Genomic DNA, 17,318 nt, shown 5'->3' on the forward strand with positions numbered 1-17,318 from the left:
TCAGCCGGGCAAACGTTTAAGTCTCGCTTGAGCTCCTGCGGTGCGGATTTGGTGCCGGGAGCTCTAGGGTGAGCGCACTGAGCACCCCTGTGCCCGCTAACAACACCCCCACCCACCTCCAGCCCCGCTCCGCTAACCCATCAAATTGCCCCCCGGCTCGGTCACAGCCCCGGCCAGGCAACAGAGGGCCGGATTTTGTGTTTTTATTACCCCCCCCCCCCCCCCGATTTCTTCCCCAGACCCATCTCGAAGCCCACGGAACCGCACGGGCCGGCCAATCGGCCCATCAGACTTGCTGCTGGTTCTCGGAAAGAAATGAGCCCCAGCTCTGCTCTCTGCCCACAAATCCTGTCCTGCTGCTGTTTGTCAGTTGCATGCCCGACTGCGTTTGTTTGCAACGTTAAAAAAAAATGTTTTCCACTATCCATTCAGACAGCGCATTCCAGCTGAGAACTCGCCAGGCAACTTTTACTCTTGCCTCCACTCTTTCCTTTTGCCTCAGTATAATGTAGAATAGATTGCCTTATTCTTACCTCCCCTCGACCCAACACTCCGTTACCGACCTTTCTGTAAATAGATGCATGCCCCCCCGCCCCGGACTCTATCAAAACCCTTCAGAATTACTATCTCTTAATGGATGGAAACGATGTGCCAATTAACACCCTCTGTTCGCTCGCTGTGCTGAGGGGTTACATGCCCTTAAAGATACCCGCGCCAATCTGATTGACTAGATGAACTCGGAGATGTTGTCAGAATTAAGCTGTTTTCTCTCCCCCTACAGAACCTGTTGAGTTTTTCCAGCAAATTCTCCTCATATTTGTTTCAGGTCTCCAGGATCCGCAATTCTTTTATTTTTTTTGTGTGTGTGACTGGTTAATGTCCTGTTCCATTGTAAATATATTGCTTCTGGAATTTTTGACATTTCTTTTGAACCACAACCACCTGATGAAGGAGCAACGCTCCGAAAGCTAGTGCTTCCAATTAAACCTGTTGGACTCTAACCTGGTGTTGTGTATGATTTTTAACTTCCTCCACCCCAGTCCAACACCGGCACCTCTACATCATTTTGAAATCGGGGCACTGTTGTGACTTACAAATGGACATGCCGTTAATTCGACAGGAATTTCTGTCGTGATTCGAAATAAGGGTCTCCCTTACTCCCCATTAGCCGGGGGTCAAGTGCACTGACACGAATGTGAAAAGGATAACTTCGCATGAAAACAAAAGGATTTCTAAAACAAAATCAAAACAAGTCCAACTTTTGGATGTAACTGATTGTCAATCGAATCTGGAGCTCGTTAATGATATTAAACAATGTGTACACGCCAACTTTGTATAATGTGAAAACACAGGCTCTGATGCTTGTGGCCAATTCATTGCTTCATCGCTATTCTATGGTTTTAAACTTATTAAAGAAGGCGTTCAGTAAACACACACGCCGCCGATTATAGCATTATCATTGATGCCATCGAATACCCTGGCTACTTAATAAACTCAGTTTTAGAAGCAAAATAAACTTGAAGTTTTGACCTGGTTCGACTAAGTGGAACGTTTAACCTTCGAGAGAGTCACCTTGGGAATATCTTCAAACAGCAGTCTGAGAGATTTAGACAGAGAGACAGAGCAAAAAGGAAGGGGTTCTTGCCAGCGGGCACATTATCAGCAGTCTGCTGTAGCAAGTTCCCAGATCTTTACAATCTCTTTCATGTTTAGGATTTCTGGCGCTGATATCGCGTCACACAATATTCCTCGGGATGGATACTGGCAAGATATATACACACAGCGCAAAAGTTAAAACAGAAACCACACCAAATATTTAATCATTGACTTTAGTGACCCCTCCGATCCTGATCATAGAAGAAATCGGAAAGGCAAAGTTGGGGAGATTGCTAATAATTCTGGAGAATATAAACTTGAGACTGGAAGACTGTGCAGCCTTTGAATCTACCTAGCAAGGATAACTTAACACGCCACGGTTTTTTTTTCTCTCTGTTAAAATCGCAAGGGATTCTCCTTGAAAGAAGCAAACCTACAGAAAAGCATAAACGGTCCCGTTTATTAGGGACATTAGCTAACAGAAAACTAGAGCAAGGAAACCGAAACATAATTCCACCTCCCCCCGCGCCTTCATGGTTCCCCTCAACGCTGTTCAATCTTGACCTGCTGTTTTAACACGAGTCTGTAGATCCTCAGGTCAAGGCTTTATTGCACCAACCCCGGGCCCTGTTGGGAAGCGGATTGTCAGTGTTTGAGAGTTGGAATGAACACGAAAAGAGACTGCGATGGGATGGTTTGGGGGGGGGGGGGGGGGGAGGAGGAGGAGGAGGGGTGTAGATGGAGGTCGTATCGCTTATTGGTCAAGAGGGCTGTCACTCATACAGTTCGCATGAGGATTGGCGGAAAGGTGTGCCCGGGGCGGGTTTTCTTGCCAAGCCGGCGCGCTTTATATCTGGATGAAGTTGAAGTGGTGTCAGAAACAGACCGCAACAAGGACAGGATTATATCTACGGCATATGAGCCCCGCTCCACACCTTCCACCACCACTACCATCACCACCCACCCAGCACCCCTTTCACCTCACCTCAGAGAGAGAAAGAGACAAGAATACCCCAAGTTACTGCAACCTCCGAGCTATAGAGCAGGTTACAGCCGCTGTTGGATTTCAAATGACACTCTCGCTGCAAACACTGAGCAGGTAACTAGGATTAAAATCAAATCTTTCTCTTTCTCCCACTCAAGTCAATCAGTGGCTTAAAGGGTCTTGCTGCAGCCAAACCACGCAAGACAGAGCGATTTTCTTTTTTCTAAAAAAGAAAGTTTATTGATTTGCCCAGGTTTGAACGCTGTAATTTGAGAGGGGCGGTGTAAACGGGCTGAATGGTAGACCTTCCGTTTAGAATCGTCCTATTTCTGTTGACGAGGAAGGAGGTACGGTGTGGGCGGGTTGGTGGGGGAGGGGTATGGGGTAAAAGAGTCCTTCCTCCCTACCCCCCCGGATATCAGATAATTGGGGTGACGACCTGCCTGATATGCGGCGACTTGTTGCATCAGACATGTTGCGACTACTGGTTAGAGTGTTTAGGGTCAAACTGCAGAGTTTGTCAATGTTGAAATGAGATTCCACCCCCTCCCCCCGGTTTTTTTTGCTGTGGCTGGAAATTGGATTCAAAACAGCCCACACGATTCTGGCTTGGCTTTTCCTCTCCCCCCCGCACACTTTCCCGGTTTGGCTCAGGTCAGTTTGTGTTATTTTTACTTTAGAGAAAGGAGTCCTGTCAGGGGAACGGTGTTTCAGAACGTTGTGTCGAACCGCGGTAGGGTTAAAGCGCTGGGTTTCCTCTAGTTGATCGTCACTCTCCCTCCCCCCTCCCCCCCTTCGGTGATAGTGTAAAAGACTGGACAAGTGCGAGTTCGGGCTGCTCTGGGAGCTCTCCTCCTTCATTGAGTTGTCCTGCCCGCCAACAGACAGAGGGAAAAAAAATAGAAGTTGGCAATAGAAGTAGGAAGTTCGGAATTTAAGGGCGTTGATAGCAAAATGATATTTTGAAAGGGACAGGGGGAGGGAAAGTCAGTTCCGCGGCAGAAATATTTTCGCACAACCGGTCGCATCAATCAGTTGTAATTCTGTAGAGTTGGGCTGGACAAAAGGGGAAAGAGGGGTTACTCAACGATCCGCGTTCACGACACTCTCCCCTATCCTCGAAAGGCATTCCGCGTTGCTCTGACCTTTTTGTTTTATTTATTTTATGTGCTTTTTTTAAAAAAATGTGTATTGACGCTGTCTCGCCGCGTCCAGTTTATAAACACGCTGAGAATTCCCTGTCTCATCCCAGACAACTATTTTCCTTGCCAAATAACACGTGTTCGTTGGGGTGGGCTGGGGCGAGTGTACACTGAGTGAGCTCCACCGATTGAATCCGGCCGAGGAGTCGAAACTGGGCGGTTCAGTGTGAGTCACACGACACACACACCAAAAACTCTACTGAGCAAACCAGCGGCAGTGGCCTGAACCACAAAGCAGTTGAAGCCGGTAGCATCCTACATACCAGGATTTGCTGATCAGTACCACACCTCTCCCAACCACACCTCAGGCTGTCTGCTTCCATACCCAGGCACGCTCCTGTCATCTGCTTTCACCCTCTACCCATCTCAGTCACCAGCCCCATCCTGCTTCCCTCCCCGGACTCAGGCTGCACAGACCCAGCTGCCGGGAATTCCCTGCTCTGCTTGTTGTTATCGGCGAGACAAGTGGCAGTTTCAGTGTCCTGAACCCCCCCTACACCCCCAGGGCTTTGCTGTTTCCTCAGGCAGTAAACACCTGGGGGGAGGGGGGAGGGGGTCATACCAAAAAGAAGACGAGGGGACAGAGGGTTTGATGAGACAGCCACCCCGGGGAGCTGCAAGGAGAGAGTGTACAAATTGTCGCTCGCAGGCAGTTAAAAGTTTGGTACCGGTGTCGCCGTGCTGGGGGGGTGGGGGTGGGGGGAGGCAGTCAGTTGGAGAAGCCTTGACCTCTGGAAGCGAAAACAGGAGACGAACAAACTTACAAACGCGGAGAGTCGAGCTCAGATGCAGCTTTTGTTCGGCAGGATTTTAACGCTGAGCTGTGATAACTATTAATATTAGACACAACCAAGACAAAGGGCAATGTTTAAAACAAAAACACAGGGTTACTTTGGTTATTTGGGGATGGGGTAATAGACAAAATAAGATGGATATTCCCATTCCTGACAGAACTAGAGAGACTGAGCTATTAAATTAACACTGAACCACCTCAAATGTATTTCGTCCTTGGTTTGGCCGGTCGTGGTGATCACACGTACTTCAGAAGGAAAGGGGATAAGATTTGAGCGGTTTCGTTCCACTGTTACGCTTCCACTGAGGTTGCTGTCCCTATTTGGCTTATGTTAGTAATGTTGGTAAACGGCAATGGGACTCGGACCGAGCCTGAGGATGCGAGGGAAGTCAGGAGTGTGGGTGAAAGCTGGCGAGAGAGGGCAGAGTAGACCAGGCTAGAGGCTGCGAGAACACAGCAAGGCAGGCAGCATCAGGAGGCTGGGAGAACACAGCAAGGCAGGCAGCATCAGGAGGCTGGGAGAACACAGCAAGGCAGGCAGTGTCAGGAGGCTGGGAGAACACAGCAAGGCAGGCAGTGTCAGGAGGCTGGGAGAACACAGCAAGGCAGGCAGTGTCAGGGGGCTGGGAGAACACAGCAAGGCAGGCAGCACTAGGGGGCTGGGGGAACACAGCAAGGCAGGCAGCACTAGGGGGCTGGGGGAACACAGCAAGGCAGGCAGCATCAGGAGGCTGGGAGAACACAACAAGGCAGGCAGCATCAGGAGGCTGGGAGAACACAGCAAGGCAGGCAGTGTCAGGGGGCTGGGGGAACACAGCAAGGCAGGCAGCACTAGGGGGCTGGGGGAACACAGCAAGGCAGGCAGCACTAGGGGGCTGGGGGAACACAGCAAGGCAGGCAGCACTAGGGGGCTGGGGGAACACAGCAAGGCAGGCAGCATCAGGAGGCTGGGAGAACACAACAAGGCAGGCAGTGTTAGGGGGCTGAGGGAACACAGCAAGGCAGGCAGCACCAGGGGGTGGAAAAGTCGACGTTTAGGATGTAACCCTTCTTCAGGACACGACAGACGACAAGGAAGAGGGCAGATTGTGCTTGGTGTTAGAGACTGGCGATGACGGAGTTGGTGGGGGTGGGGGGGAGGAGGTGGTTGGAGGGATATTTGAAGTCAGGCTGAAGTCGGGCACAGAGAGGACGCCAGCAATGTGCAGCAGAACCAGAAAGTGGTGTGCAAGAGCGCTAAACGACAATTAGGAGCATTGAGTGGCTTCTATCCAGAGAGAGAGAGAGACCAGGAAGTGTGTCTGGGTAGAAAGAGATAGGAACCGTTGAGTGTATCCCCAGAAACCCGGGGTACCCAGACTGATCAAACCCTGCCTTGTATCCCATAAGTCAGTTTTCAACCCTCCTCCATTAAGTCCAAAGGCACTCACCATGGTAAGGGGCTTTTGTGGAACAATGATAGTGGCCCTGCCTCTGAGGCAGGAGACCCGAGTTCAAGCCCCACCTGCTGCAGAGGTGAGCAATGACATCTCCGAGCAGGTTAGTTAGAAAACATACCCAGTCACCGTTAGCAGTTCAGGGTCGACGGTGGGAAACCGATACACAACTCTGAAGCTGGGTCTGAGGGGACGGTTTTGGGCGGTCGAGTTTATTGCTGACACCCACTGTTGTTGGCCAGATAATAAACTGGTGCTTGGAAGCTGCCTCAGAGGCGGCATCAATAGTATGGTGCTGGAAAATCCTGATGAAGGGCCTTTACCCGAAACGTCGATTCTCCTGCTCCTGGGATGCTGCCTGACCTGCTGTGCTTTTCCAGCAACACACTCTGGACTCTCATCTCCAGCACCGGCAGTCCTCACTTTCGCCCGGAGGAAGGGTGTTTGGTGGGGGGGAATGCAGTGTGTAGTTTCTCCCAGAGCGAAAACTAAACCCGGATCCCGTCCAGAGCACTTTGCATGATGAGTTGAAGGTACTTTGTGCGCATGTTCTGTCTGCTCTGAGCCACCGCCGGGACTGTGGGTGCTGCTGTGGCTGGCGAGCTGAAGTGCTCTGTGGGGTGTACTCTGTGTGTGTACCCTTCCCCATCCCGACGGGGTGGGGGGGTCCGACTCACTACGGGGGAGGTAACTGCTTTCCCCAGCGAGTATTGCAAATTCGGCAGCAAAGCTTATCACAGACTAGACGGAATCTCCGTGTGTTTGATCGTTCAGGTAAAGTTCGGCAGCGGTGTGTGTGTCTCTCTCTCTGTGTCTGTGTTGCGCGTATGTCTGTGCGCGTATGTCTCTGTGTCTGTCCCTGTCTGTCTCTGTGTGTCTATGTGTATGTCTCTCTCCCTCTGTGTCTCTCTGTGTGTGTGCGTTTGTCTCTGTGTCTGTCCTTGTCTGTCTCTGTGTGTCTATGTGTATGTCTCTCTCCCTCTGTGTCTCTCTGTGTGTGTGCGTATGTCTCTGTCTGTCTCTGTGTGTCTATGTGTATGTCTCTCTCCCTCTGTGTCTGTGTCTGTGTGCGCGCGTATGTCTCTGTGTCTGTCTCTGTGTGTCTATGTGTATGTCTCTCTCCGTCTGTGTCTGTGTGTGCGCGTATGTCTCTGTGTCTGTCTCTGTGTGTCTATGTGTATGTCTCTCTCCCTCTGTGTGTGTGTGTGTGTGTGTCAGGGGCTTAATCGAACAGAGAAAAAGAAAGAATCCAGACAGAGCTGTACCAGTATTTTATTCAGAAGCCATTTACGAACTGGACAGTAACTTCCAAAAGGAAACTAGATATGTATTTGTAAAAGAATTTCCAAAGTCATGGGGAGTGTGTGTGTGTGTGTGAAGGGGTTGGGGGGGGGGGGGGGGGGGGAGGGGAGTTGAAGATTGTGTAGAGAGGGGAAAATGGGACATCTTGATCATATTTCCAGCCAGCTAGCACAGCCACGACGGGCCGAGCTGTCTCAATCTACATGTTCAGATACTCTGAACGGAGAAAGGGGTATCTGAGGCTAGTGATACCAACATGAAAAAAAAGGACCGATATGAGTTTGCACAGTAAGCTTGCAAATGAAACTTGGTGTAGGTAAACATACACTGGAAGATGCAAATAATTAAATGAGAGGGGCCATGGATTTGTGCAGGGACACATTAAATTCTCTCATGTCAAACCAGTTGGGTTGAGGTTAAAAGAGATCTAGGAGCAATTGTGAGCCTATGACTGTTTAACAACAGAAGATACAAGAGACAGAGTTTCTGATCAATGCAGAAAAGAATAGATGTGTGCCATTAAGCTGAAGCTGTACTGAGCCCTCTTCAGATCTTGTTGTGAGTTCCGAATGCAGTGAGTTATTAAAACACAAGGGAAAACATCATTGTTGGATACAGTACAGAGAAGTACAGGTGGATGTTCCCTAGTGCCAGAGTTATGGAAAAATAAAGTTTATAATAGAAATCTAGGATCTTCAGCTTCAAAGGGGGAATGAGAGGTATTGATAGAATTCACAAGAGCCTGAATGCAATCAGAAATGTTAAGTAGTAATATTTCTTTCAAGTTAAATCATATTTTTAAGATCATATTTGTAAAATTAAGGCAACATAATTTAAAAGCTGAAAGGAAATTTCACACTGATGTCAGGAAGCAAGGAGTAATTAATATTTGGGTAATGTAACACCAGATTGCATTTATATCGGATTTTCATGACCTCAGGCTGCCCTGGAACACTTTGCAACCAGCAAGTAATCTTTTGAGTGGTATCCCTGTTTTAATATAAGAATGTTAGCAGGCAATGTGTAGACAGCAGTGTTCCATGAACAGAAATGACATAAATGGCCAAATAATCTGTCCTAATGTTGTGTTGAGGGGTAAGTGTTGATGATGGCACTGAGAGAATTTGCCATATTTGCTTGTGGGATCTTTCCATTCATTTAAGAAGGCAAATTGAAGTTTGTTTCAATGTGGCTCAGGGCTTGATTTAGATCTTCTGAGATGAAACTATTACTTACTGAGTTGTTGCTAACATTGTCATATAATACCTTATCATTGATCTTGACAACTTGAGGTTCACATTAGTGGTTTAAAATATAATTGGGACATGCAAGTATGTTCCTTGTGACACCGGCACTGGGTTTGTTACCTTTCTCATATATTCCTAGCCCTCAGTCCGACATGGATCCTAATGTCTGTGGTTGCATTTGCTGTTACACTGCCACATTTTGGCAGCAGAATAAGTTTGTTATACATAATACACATATGTCCTAGGTACAATAATCTCCCTTGTGACATGTATCACTTAATTTCCAATAGTGATGACCCCAGGGGAAAGGAAGAGAAGGAACTTAAAATATTAATGAAAGCAATGTGAGGTGCGGATCTGAATTGGGATTCAAAAGTGATCATCAGTTTCAACCGCAACATTTGAAAATACAGTGGCTCTAATGCACTGACATCTAAACTGATATGGATTACTATGTTTCATTTGGTGTACTTTTATTGTGGCAAGGAGTTATTTGGCATCACAGTAAAATCATATACATGAACGTCAAATGGTTTACTTAAAAATTTGTCTATCATAGCATTGCTTTTACTATAATACTCTCTGATTATGAAATATATTGATAAATAAAAGAAAAATTGAAGAGCTGTTGGTTTTGCAGCACGTTCATGATGCAAATCACACATCAGAGTAAAATGAGATTTGCATTGACCTCATCCTTTGTCATAGCAAACTGAAAGAAATGGGAAGGCATATTAATACACCACCTACATCACTAGCTGTGTATAATTAGACTGAGGTGATTAGTGATACTTAAGATCACTTTAATCTCATGCAGGATGAAATGAGAAGTGTCAGGCTCAGGCACTTTGAGAAGCAGTAAAGTTGCCATTTTGACTTAGCTACTGGGTTAGGATGGCATATTTGTTATAAAGTGATTCTATTATTTTTAAAGCCCACAAGTTTAGATGATTGTGAGTATCCATCATTACGCAGAGACTGGATTGTTATGTTCAAGGTAATGGATCAATGTGATCCAATTAAAACCACTGCCCTAATTTAACAAGTGCTGCAAATGATTTGTCTGCCTTTGCATTGTTGTAACAGTGCTCAGTATAATTTTCATCCTTAATCACCAACAAAGCAGTGTTCGAACTTCTCAAATTAATTTAGTGTTTTAATTATCAAGATTTGTCTTTGACCTTTATTTTAGCTAACAATAACATCCAAAAGTGTTTTCTTAAAATTACTTGAATTATTTAAACTTTTGAAATGATTCTCAGCTCTAATTCTATTTGATAGTAACTTTAATTTTATTTCATTTTTAGATTATACTCTACTGAGTGCTGAATTACAACACACTATTGGATAACCAAGTGATCCTTTACAGAGGAGACAACTTGGTGGAGCCAAGGATACTTACAGAGGTCTACTTTCACAGACGTGGTGTGCTCTTCCTTAACGTTCAAAACTGTTTCTTCAAAGGTTGTTCCAGAAATTTTCAAGACTGTATCCCAAAGTAGAAACGCAGCAGTCCCAGGCGTTGGCAATGGGCAGCGTGCGTGCCAACCGCTACAGCATTGTATCCTCCGAGGAAGACGGGATGAAACTAGCTACAATGGCAGTTGCCAATGGCTACGGCAATGGCAAAAGCAAGGTACACACCAGGCAGCAGTGCCGGAGCAGATTTGTGAAGAAAGATGGCCATTGCAATGTTCAGTTTGTAAATATGAGTGAAAAGGGGCAACGCTACTTGTCAGACATCTTCACAACATGTGTAGACATTCGTTGGCGGTGGATGCTGGTCATCTTCTGCCTGTCCTTCATCTTGTCCTGGCTGTTGTTTGGTTGCATGTTTTGGCTTATTGCACTGATGCATGGTGACTTGGATGGCAAAGACTCGCATAAACTATGTGTTTCTGAAGTCAAAAGCTTTACAGCTGCATTTCTTTTCTCCATTGAGACTCAGACCACTATTGGATATGGCTTCCGTTGTGTGACAGAGGAATGCCCCATAGCTGTATTCATAGTAGTCTTTCAGTCCATTGTGGGCTGCATCATTGATGCTTTCATCATTGGTGCCGTCATGGCCAAGATGGCCAAACCAAAGAAGAGAAATGAAACACTCATTTTCAGCGATAGTGCTGTGATCGCTATGAGGGATGGAAAGCTCTGTTTAATGTGGCGAGTTGGAAATTTACGAAAGAGCCACTTAGTGGAAGCCCATGTAAGGGCCCAGCTGCTTAAATCTAGAATAACACCAGAGGGTGAATACATACCCTTGGATCAAGTAGATGTTAATGTAGGCTTTGATAGTGGAATAGATAGAATATTTCTAGTGTCACCAATTACAATAGTACATGAAATTGATGAAGACAGTCCTTTCTATGACTTGAGCAAACAGGACATGGACAATGCAGATTTTGAAATTGTCGTGATTCTTGAAGGAATGGTGGAAGCTACAGCAATGACCACACAGTGTCGCAGCTCGTATCTTGCCAGTGAAATTCTCTGGGGTCACCGATTTGAACCAGTGCTCTTTGAGGAGAAAAACTACTACAAAGTTGATTATTCCCGCTTTCACAAAACCTACGAGGTGCCTAATACGCCTCTCTGCAGTGCCAGGGATTTGGCAGAAAAGAAATACATACTCTCCACACCCAACACTTTCTGCTATGAAAATGAGGTGGCCCTCATGAACAAAGACGATGAGGACAGTGAGGCTGGGTCCCCAGAGAGTCCGAGCACAGAGACACTAACTAACACGGACCATAATCAGGCCACTGTCCCATTAGAACCTCGCCCACTCAGACGGGAATCTGAAATTTGACACCTAAAATGCATCTTTTTTTTAAAAAAGATCATGTATCCTCAAAGCATATTGTGCTTAACTGTGCCTAGAACAGCACACCAAGAAAAGGGTCCTGTTGAAGTCAGACTTTGCTGAAAGGCCATCCTACACAGGTTGTTCTTCTTTAGTAACAGACTGGAGAAGATCAATTCTTTCAAACAAAGCACTAATAATAATTTTTGACCTGATAAGGAGGCACATAATGGCAAATGCAGTAGCATATATATATATATATATATATATACACACATATATACATATATGGCAAAACTTGAACTTGCAGGAAAGACTGGTTGGATGTAAGTTAACCCAAAACATTATGTACACCGAACAAAATGGCTCTGAAAGGAAACTTATTGTTCTGAACGAGGAATTCATCTGCTCTGAAATGGTTTAACTGAACTCCTGAAAGAACAGTGACCACTGAAGAACAATTTAATAGATAAGTTGATAAGTGAAGTTGCGGCTTATATATAATATTTATTTTTGAAGTTTTCTTCTATTGATTTATTGTGATCAAATCAAAATCAGTATTTATGATTCATTTGCTTTTCTAAAACCATGAATTAAAAATTGGTTCAATTTTCTTTCTCCTAGTTCCTTTAAAATTGACTGACTTTAGTTTCCAAAGAATTGGTTGACTTAATTCTTGATGGTAGTGTCCCGCATATGAAAACCATGACAATTCGCTGCACTGACCCGATGAAATTCATAGTTCCACTGTTCAGAAAATAATTAATTGCATGGATATTTTTCATCGATTTTTAGCAAATCTTACGGTCTCCCTTTTTCAGAAGTACATATATCATAAAGTTAAGTTTAACTAATGACAAAGGGCAAGCATGTCTGGCTATCTAACTATTGCAGATGTTAAGATACTAGTCCTTTTCCAACAAGCTTTATCTGTGAATATAGATCTTCCAAAGGTGAAGTGCAGCGCATTCCTCTCCTTTTAAGTAAGCAATGAAACCCAAACCTAAATCCTTGCATGTTTATCAGCTTCCTGCTGTTCCGCATTCACCCAAAAAGTGGAACATTTTGGCCAGCAAATTTTCCTGGCAATTGGTTTCATTCTGTAATCACCCAGCAGATATTGTGACTTGGGTGTGGCAAGATGATGGAAAGACATTCCTCTACTTTGCCCTCGCCTGTCCCCGTCCTCTCATCCTCTCCGCAAGTTGGGTCTATTCTCTTGAAACACTCTGATAGCAAATGAGACATCATTCTTGGTGGCAATATGCAGTGCTAACCTGAGAATTGAACTTATAGCACTTTGGCTGGAAGTCCAGTTAATCCACTAAGCACCATAACCACTTAGACTAGAAACAAATTTGAGCTGTATTGCTGCCTATCTGGGATATAGTGGGGTTTGATTTCTCTGCAGCAAAATAGCTCACAACAGAGTGAAGTAGAAATAATCTTTCCAGTGAGCAAGAACTATGGTACTAGCCTTCAGAACGTTTGAGCATCTGTGGCTTATCTAACCTGCTCATCTGAATGAAGCTGCACAGAGGAGGGAATAATGGAGGGGTCAAATCACACTGTTCAAACATTAAGATTTTTAAAAATGGAATGTAACTAAGGATTTTAAAAGCTTTTGATTTTTCATTGTCTGCACTAGAAGAGAGCATCCTGTTTCTTGATATTTTCCTTTCCATAGCTGTTCAGCTGAATGTCACAGCAGTTAGTTCAAGTCCACAACTCCTTATTCCAAAGCTGGTTTGTCTGAGGAAGAAGACTGTTACTGCTGTGACAACAGATTTAGACTGACCTCCCAAGTGATCACATAATCTTTAAGAGATGGTCCATCACTCAAAACAGTTTTTGGTTCTCATTGGAGTTGCAGCAGAATTAACCAGGTTCGGACCAGCTTAGAATAGTGGGAAAAGGGTCACTGAACATTTTGGTATAGACTGTTGGCATGTCGCCAAGCAAATGACATCCACTATTCTTAAAACAAAATTAAGTTTAATATTAGGCGCTCTGGAAGAAAGACAAAACATTTCTTGTTTAAAAATTTACCAGTATTTTTTACGCGGTGAGAGACATTAGCAGAACTCGGCTTGTTTTAATGTGGTAGTTAAATGTCACTGACCTTCTGAAAGCAGACAGTAAAGTGGGGTCAGCACATCTGCCAACTAATTGAAAGTGGTCTTCTTGCCAACTCTAATTATAGCTTTATTAGCAATTTTTCCCGTGGAGGACTTTGAATTGCCTGTTTAGGCACTTGGCAGCTTTCACTGACCTACAAGTGGTTGTGGGTCCTACAGAAACCAAAAACAGTGAACAATACATGACAGCTTGGAAATAGAAATAGGTTTGGGTGGGTAGGGGTGTGGGAGGGTAGGTTCACCGATACACACAAATGACTGATTAGTTAACTTAGAGAGAAAATATGCACAAGGCAACTTGAAGATGGATGCCATCCGTCAGTATAAAAATTGCAAAAATACTGCACATGCTGCTAATAAAAGTGCATCCCTCGGTTCCTTAGAATGGAATTCCAACCAAAGAGTATTTAAACCAGCAAATAAAGCAATGGAAAAAGAGCAGGAAACCAAGGAGCTGGCTTACAACACTTTGGATTGACCTGCAAAATGCTGCCATTTCACTGAAGAGAAATTAGCACATTTAAAAAATTTTAAAAAACCAAAAAAAAACTTTTTTGAACACTTCAGGGCTCAATTGCCTGATGCATATATTTATCAGGAAAAAGAAAACAGCATTTTTACAACAGAAAACTCTTGCAATATATAGTTTTTAATAAAATGTACAGTTTATAAATGTTTAATGAATATTTTCATATTTAAAGCCAAATGTAAATAGAGTCAAAGTAAGATGCCACATGAGGATAAAAACTGGCAATTCAGTATCTTGTAACAACCAGTAGACCCTAGATGCTGCAGGTTAGCGCAGGTCACTTGATTTTAACATTGTTCAAGCTTAATAGGGTTTGTTACAACTATGAACTTTCATTATTTATTATTTAAGCATGACATAAAGTTAAAATTCATAGAATACCTTAATGACATTTAAAAAAAACTGGTTAGAATTTGGAATGTTGCAATCTTGTCAAGACATGACAAACTAGTTTAACTCTCATGCACTCTTTGTACGAAATATTTCCACTAAAGATATATTTTTTTTGGCCTTCCTACAAGGCATTTTGGGATAACAAAATTGTGAAGTACTGTAATGTCTGTAACGTACAGCTGCTCTCGACCATTTAACTTATTTAGTGCTGCACGGTGGTCACCTCTCTGCCAGTAAGATTTGTTGTCTTATGAACTCCTTTCAGCTTTCCCTATGGACACTTGCAGCTTGGAAAATCTAAGTTTTGATGATGTTCTTGATTTTATTATACTTGTACCATTTTTGCAGCCTTTTGTATCAACGTCTTCCTACTGTACTGCACAGATCCACCAATTGTACAGATTTTTTAAAAAAAATGTATGTCTTATTTTATGGTTGAAATAAATTTTTGTGAAATATTACAGACTACTGACTTTTTATGATGCATCCTCAATGTCTTAATATAAGATCATACCTATTCACTGAATAGAATTCCCACACATCTCCTGGAGACAACGCTAATCTTTTTATTTGTCCTGTGTGTTTTCCCTGTAAACATTATTATGGAAATTAGCACACAATAGAGGCATCACTGAAAAAACAACGACAGCAATAAATTGGATTTCTCCGAATTACCTTAGCAATGTTATCAGAAGATGTGCCCAGAAGAAAAGTAAGTTTTAACATTAGCTCTTAGCCACCTTCTCTGAATATTGTCATTGTACCCTATAGAAGGAGCTTGATGGTCTTCTAATGCTCTTTTTAATTATGACTGAAATAGAGGGTGAACGACCTAAACATGAGATGGCAAACAGTGAAGATTTCAGTCACCTGTTGACACACCTTGGTGACTATCATCTAACCAGCTTCATTTTTACTTTTTGCTCATATTAAGAAGCTCATAAGCTACTTGACAGACAGAAGAAAAAAAATGTTTGTGGCTGCAGCTACATGCTGTTTCTGACAGCTAAATTCAACAAATTAATGTTGCTTGAACATATGAGCAGAAAGCCAGAGGCAACTGCCAGTGTGAATGACATGCTAAATGCCAGAAGCAAGAGTACTTTATAACTTTCGAATAAAAGAGGAAACCATTGCCAGTGAGATATCTGGCTTGTTGCAGATTTTGCACAATTTCATTCAGAAGATGAATCCTGAACCAGTTTTGCCATTCAGTTGGACCATGATCAATCTGTGTATTAACTCCACCTCCCTACCTTGGCTCCATCACAATCAATATCCTTGCCTAACAAAAAATGTATGATTCTCACCATCTTAGTCAGCGTTGGGAGCAATTGTCTTGGCCAATATTAACCCCACTTTCAAAACCACAAACAAAACAGATGATCTTATTATCATTGCATTGACATTTAGAGTCATAGAGATGTACAGCATGGAAACAGACCCTTCAATCCAACTTGTCTATGCTGACCACAGAACATAAAACATTACAGCATAATACAGGCACTTCAGCCCTCGATGTTGTACCGCCCTGTGAAACCAATCTGAAGCCCATATAACCTACACTATTTCATTCTCATCCACTCATACAATGACCATTTAAATGCCTCTAAAATTGGCAAGTCTACAACTGTTGCACGCAGGCCGTTCCACACCCCACTACTTTCTGAGTAAAGAACCTATCTCTGACATCTGCCTTATATCTATCACCCCTCAATTTAAAACTCTGTCCCCTCATGCTAACCATCACCATCTGAAGAAAAAGGCTCTCACTGTCCACCTGATCTAACCCTCTGATTATCTTATATGTCTCGATTAAGTCACGTTTCAACCTTCTCTCTAGTAAAAACAGCCTCAAGTCCCTCAACCATTCCACATAAGACCTTCCTTCCATAACAGGCAACATCCTAGTAAATCTCCTCTGAACCATTTCCAAAGCTTCCACATCCTTCCTATAATGCGGTGACCAAAACTGCACGCAATACTCCCAAGTGCGACTGCACCAGAATTTTGTACAGCTGCAGCATGACCTCATAGTTCCAAAGCTTGATCCCTCTACTAATAAAAGCTAACACACTGTATGCCTTCTTAACAGCCGTATTAACCTGGGTGGCAAATTTGAGGGATCTATGTACATGGACACTGAGATCTTTCTGCTTATCTGCACTACCAAGACCCTCACCAGTTGCCCAGTACTCTACATTCCTGTTACTCCTTCCAAAGTGAATACCTCATTCCTATCCGCATTTAACTCTATTTGCCACCTTTCTGTTCAGCTCTGCAGCTTATCTATGCAGCCTACAACATCCTTTGGCACTTTTCATAATTGTACCGAACTTAGTGTCATCCCCACATTTACTAACCCATCCTTCTATGCCTTTATCCAAGTCGTTTGTAAAAATGACAAACAGTAGTGAACCCAAAACAGATCCTTGCAGTACACCAGTCGTAACTAAACTCCAGGATGAACATTTCCCATCAACCACCACTCTCTGTCCTCTTTCAGCTAGTCAAGATCTGATCCAAACAGTTAAATCTCCCTCAATCCCATGCCTCCCTATTTTGTGCAGTAGCCTACCATGGGAAACCTTATCAAATGCCTTACTGAAATCCATATACACCACTTCAATGGCTTTACCCTCATCTACCTGTTTGGTCACCTTCACAAAGAACTCAATAAGGTTTGTGAGGCATGACCTATCCTTCATATCCTTCATACCCCAAATTATTCACCAGGTATCCTAAATTAATCTAGTGCCATTTCATAGAGTCATAGAGATGTACAGATGGAAACAGACCCTTTGGTCCAACCCGTCCATGCCGATCAGATATCCCAACCCAATCTAGTCCCACCTGCCAGCACCCGGCCCATATCCCTCCAAACCCTTCCTATT

The 17,318-nt window shown here is 43.8% G+C and overlaps 1 protein-coding gene across 2 annotated transcripts; it reads left to right on the forward strand.

Moving 5' to 3' along the window:
* Positions 1–2,485: 2,485 nt before the first annotated feature.
* LOC132828004 (inward rectifier potassium channel 2) lies at positions 2,486–14,857 on the forward strand. Of its 2 annotated transcripts, none has more exons than XM_060844864.1 (2): positions 2,486–2,695; positions 9,869–14,857. In XM_060844864.1, exon 2 carries the CDS (start codon positions 10,090–10,092, stop codon positions 11,368–11,370), a length of 1,281 nt encoding a protein of 426 aa, XP_060700847.1. In that variant the 5' UTR covers positions 2,486–2,695; positions 9,869–10,089; the 3' UTR covers positions 11,371–14,857. The 2 variants fall into 2 exon arrangements, with proteins under 2 accessions (XP_060700847.1, XP_060700849.1); XM_060844866.1 differs by lacking the exon at positions 2,486–2,695 and adding an exon at positions 3,154–3,235.
* The last annotated feature ends 2,461 nt before the right edge of the window (positions 14,858–17,318 follow it).

This window comes from Hemiscyllium ocellatum, chromosome 25 (assembly GCF_020745735.1).
Source record: "Hemiscyllium ocellatum isolate sHemOce1 chromosome 25, sHemOce1.pat.X.cur, whole genome shotgun sequence".
Classification (NCBI taxonomy): Eukaryota; Metazoa; Chordata; class Chondrichthyes; order Orectolobiformes; family Hemiscylliidae; genus Hemiscyllium; species Hemiscyllium ocellatum.

Bases quoted from the DNA above. Each gene is read 5' to 3' on its own strand.
- LOC132828004 (XM_060844864.1), top strand. From the start codon at position 10,090: ATGGGCAGCGTGCGTGCCAACCGCTACAGCATTGTATCCTCCGAGGAA.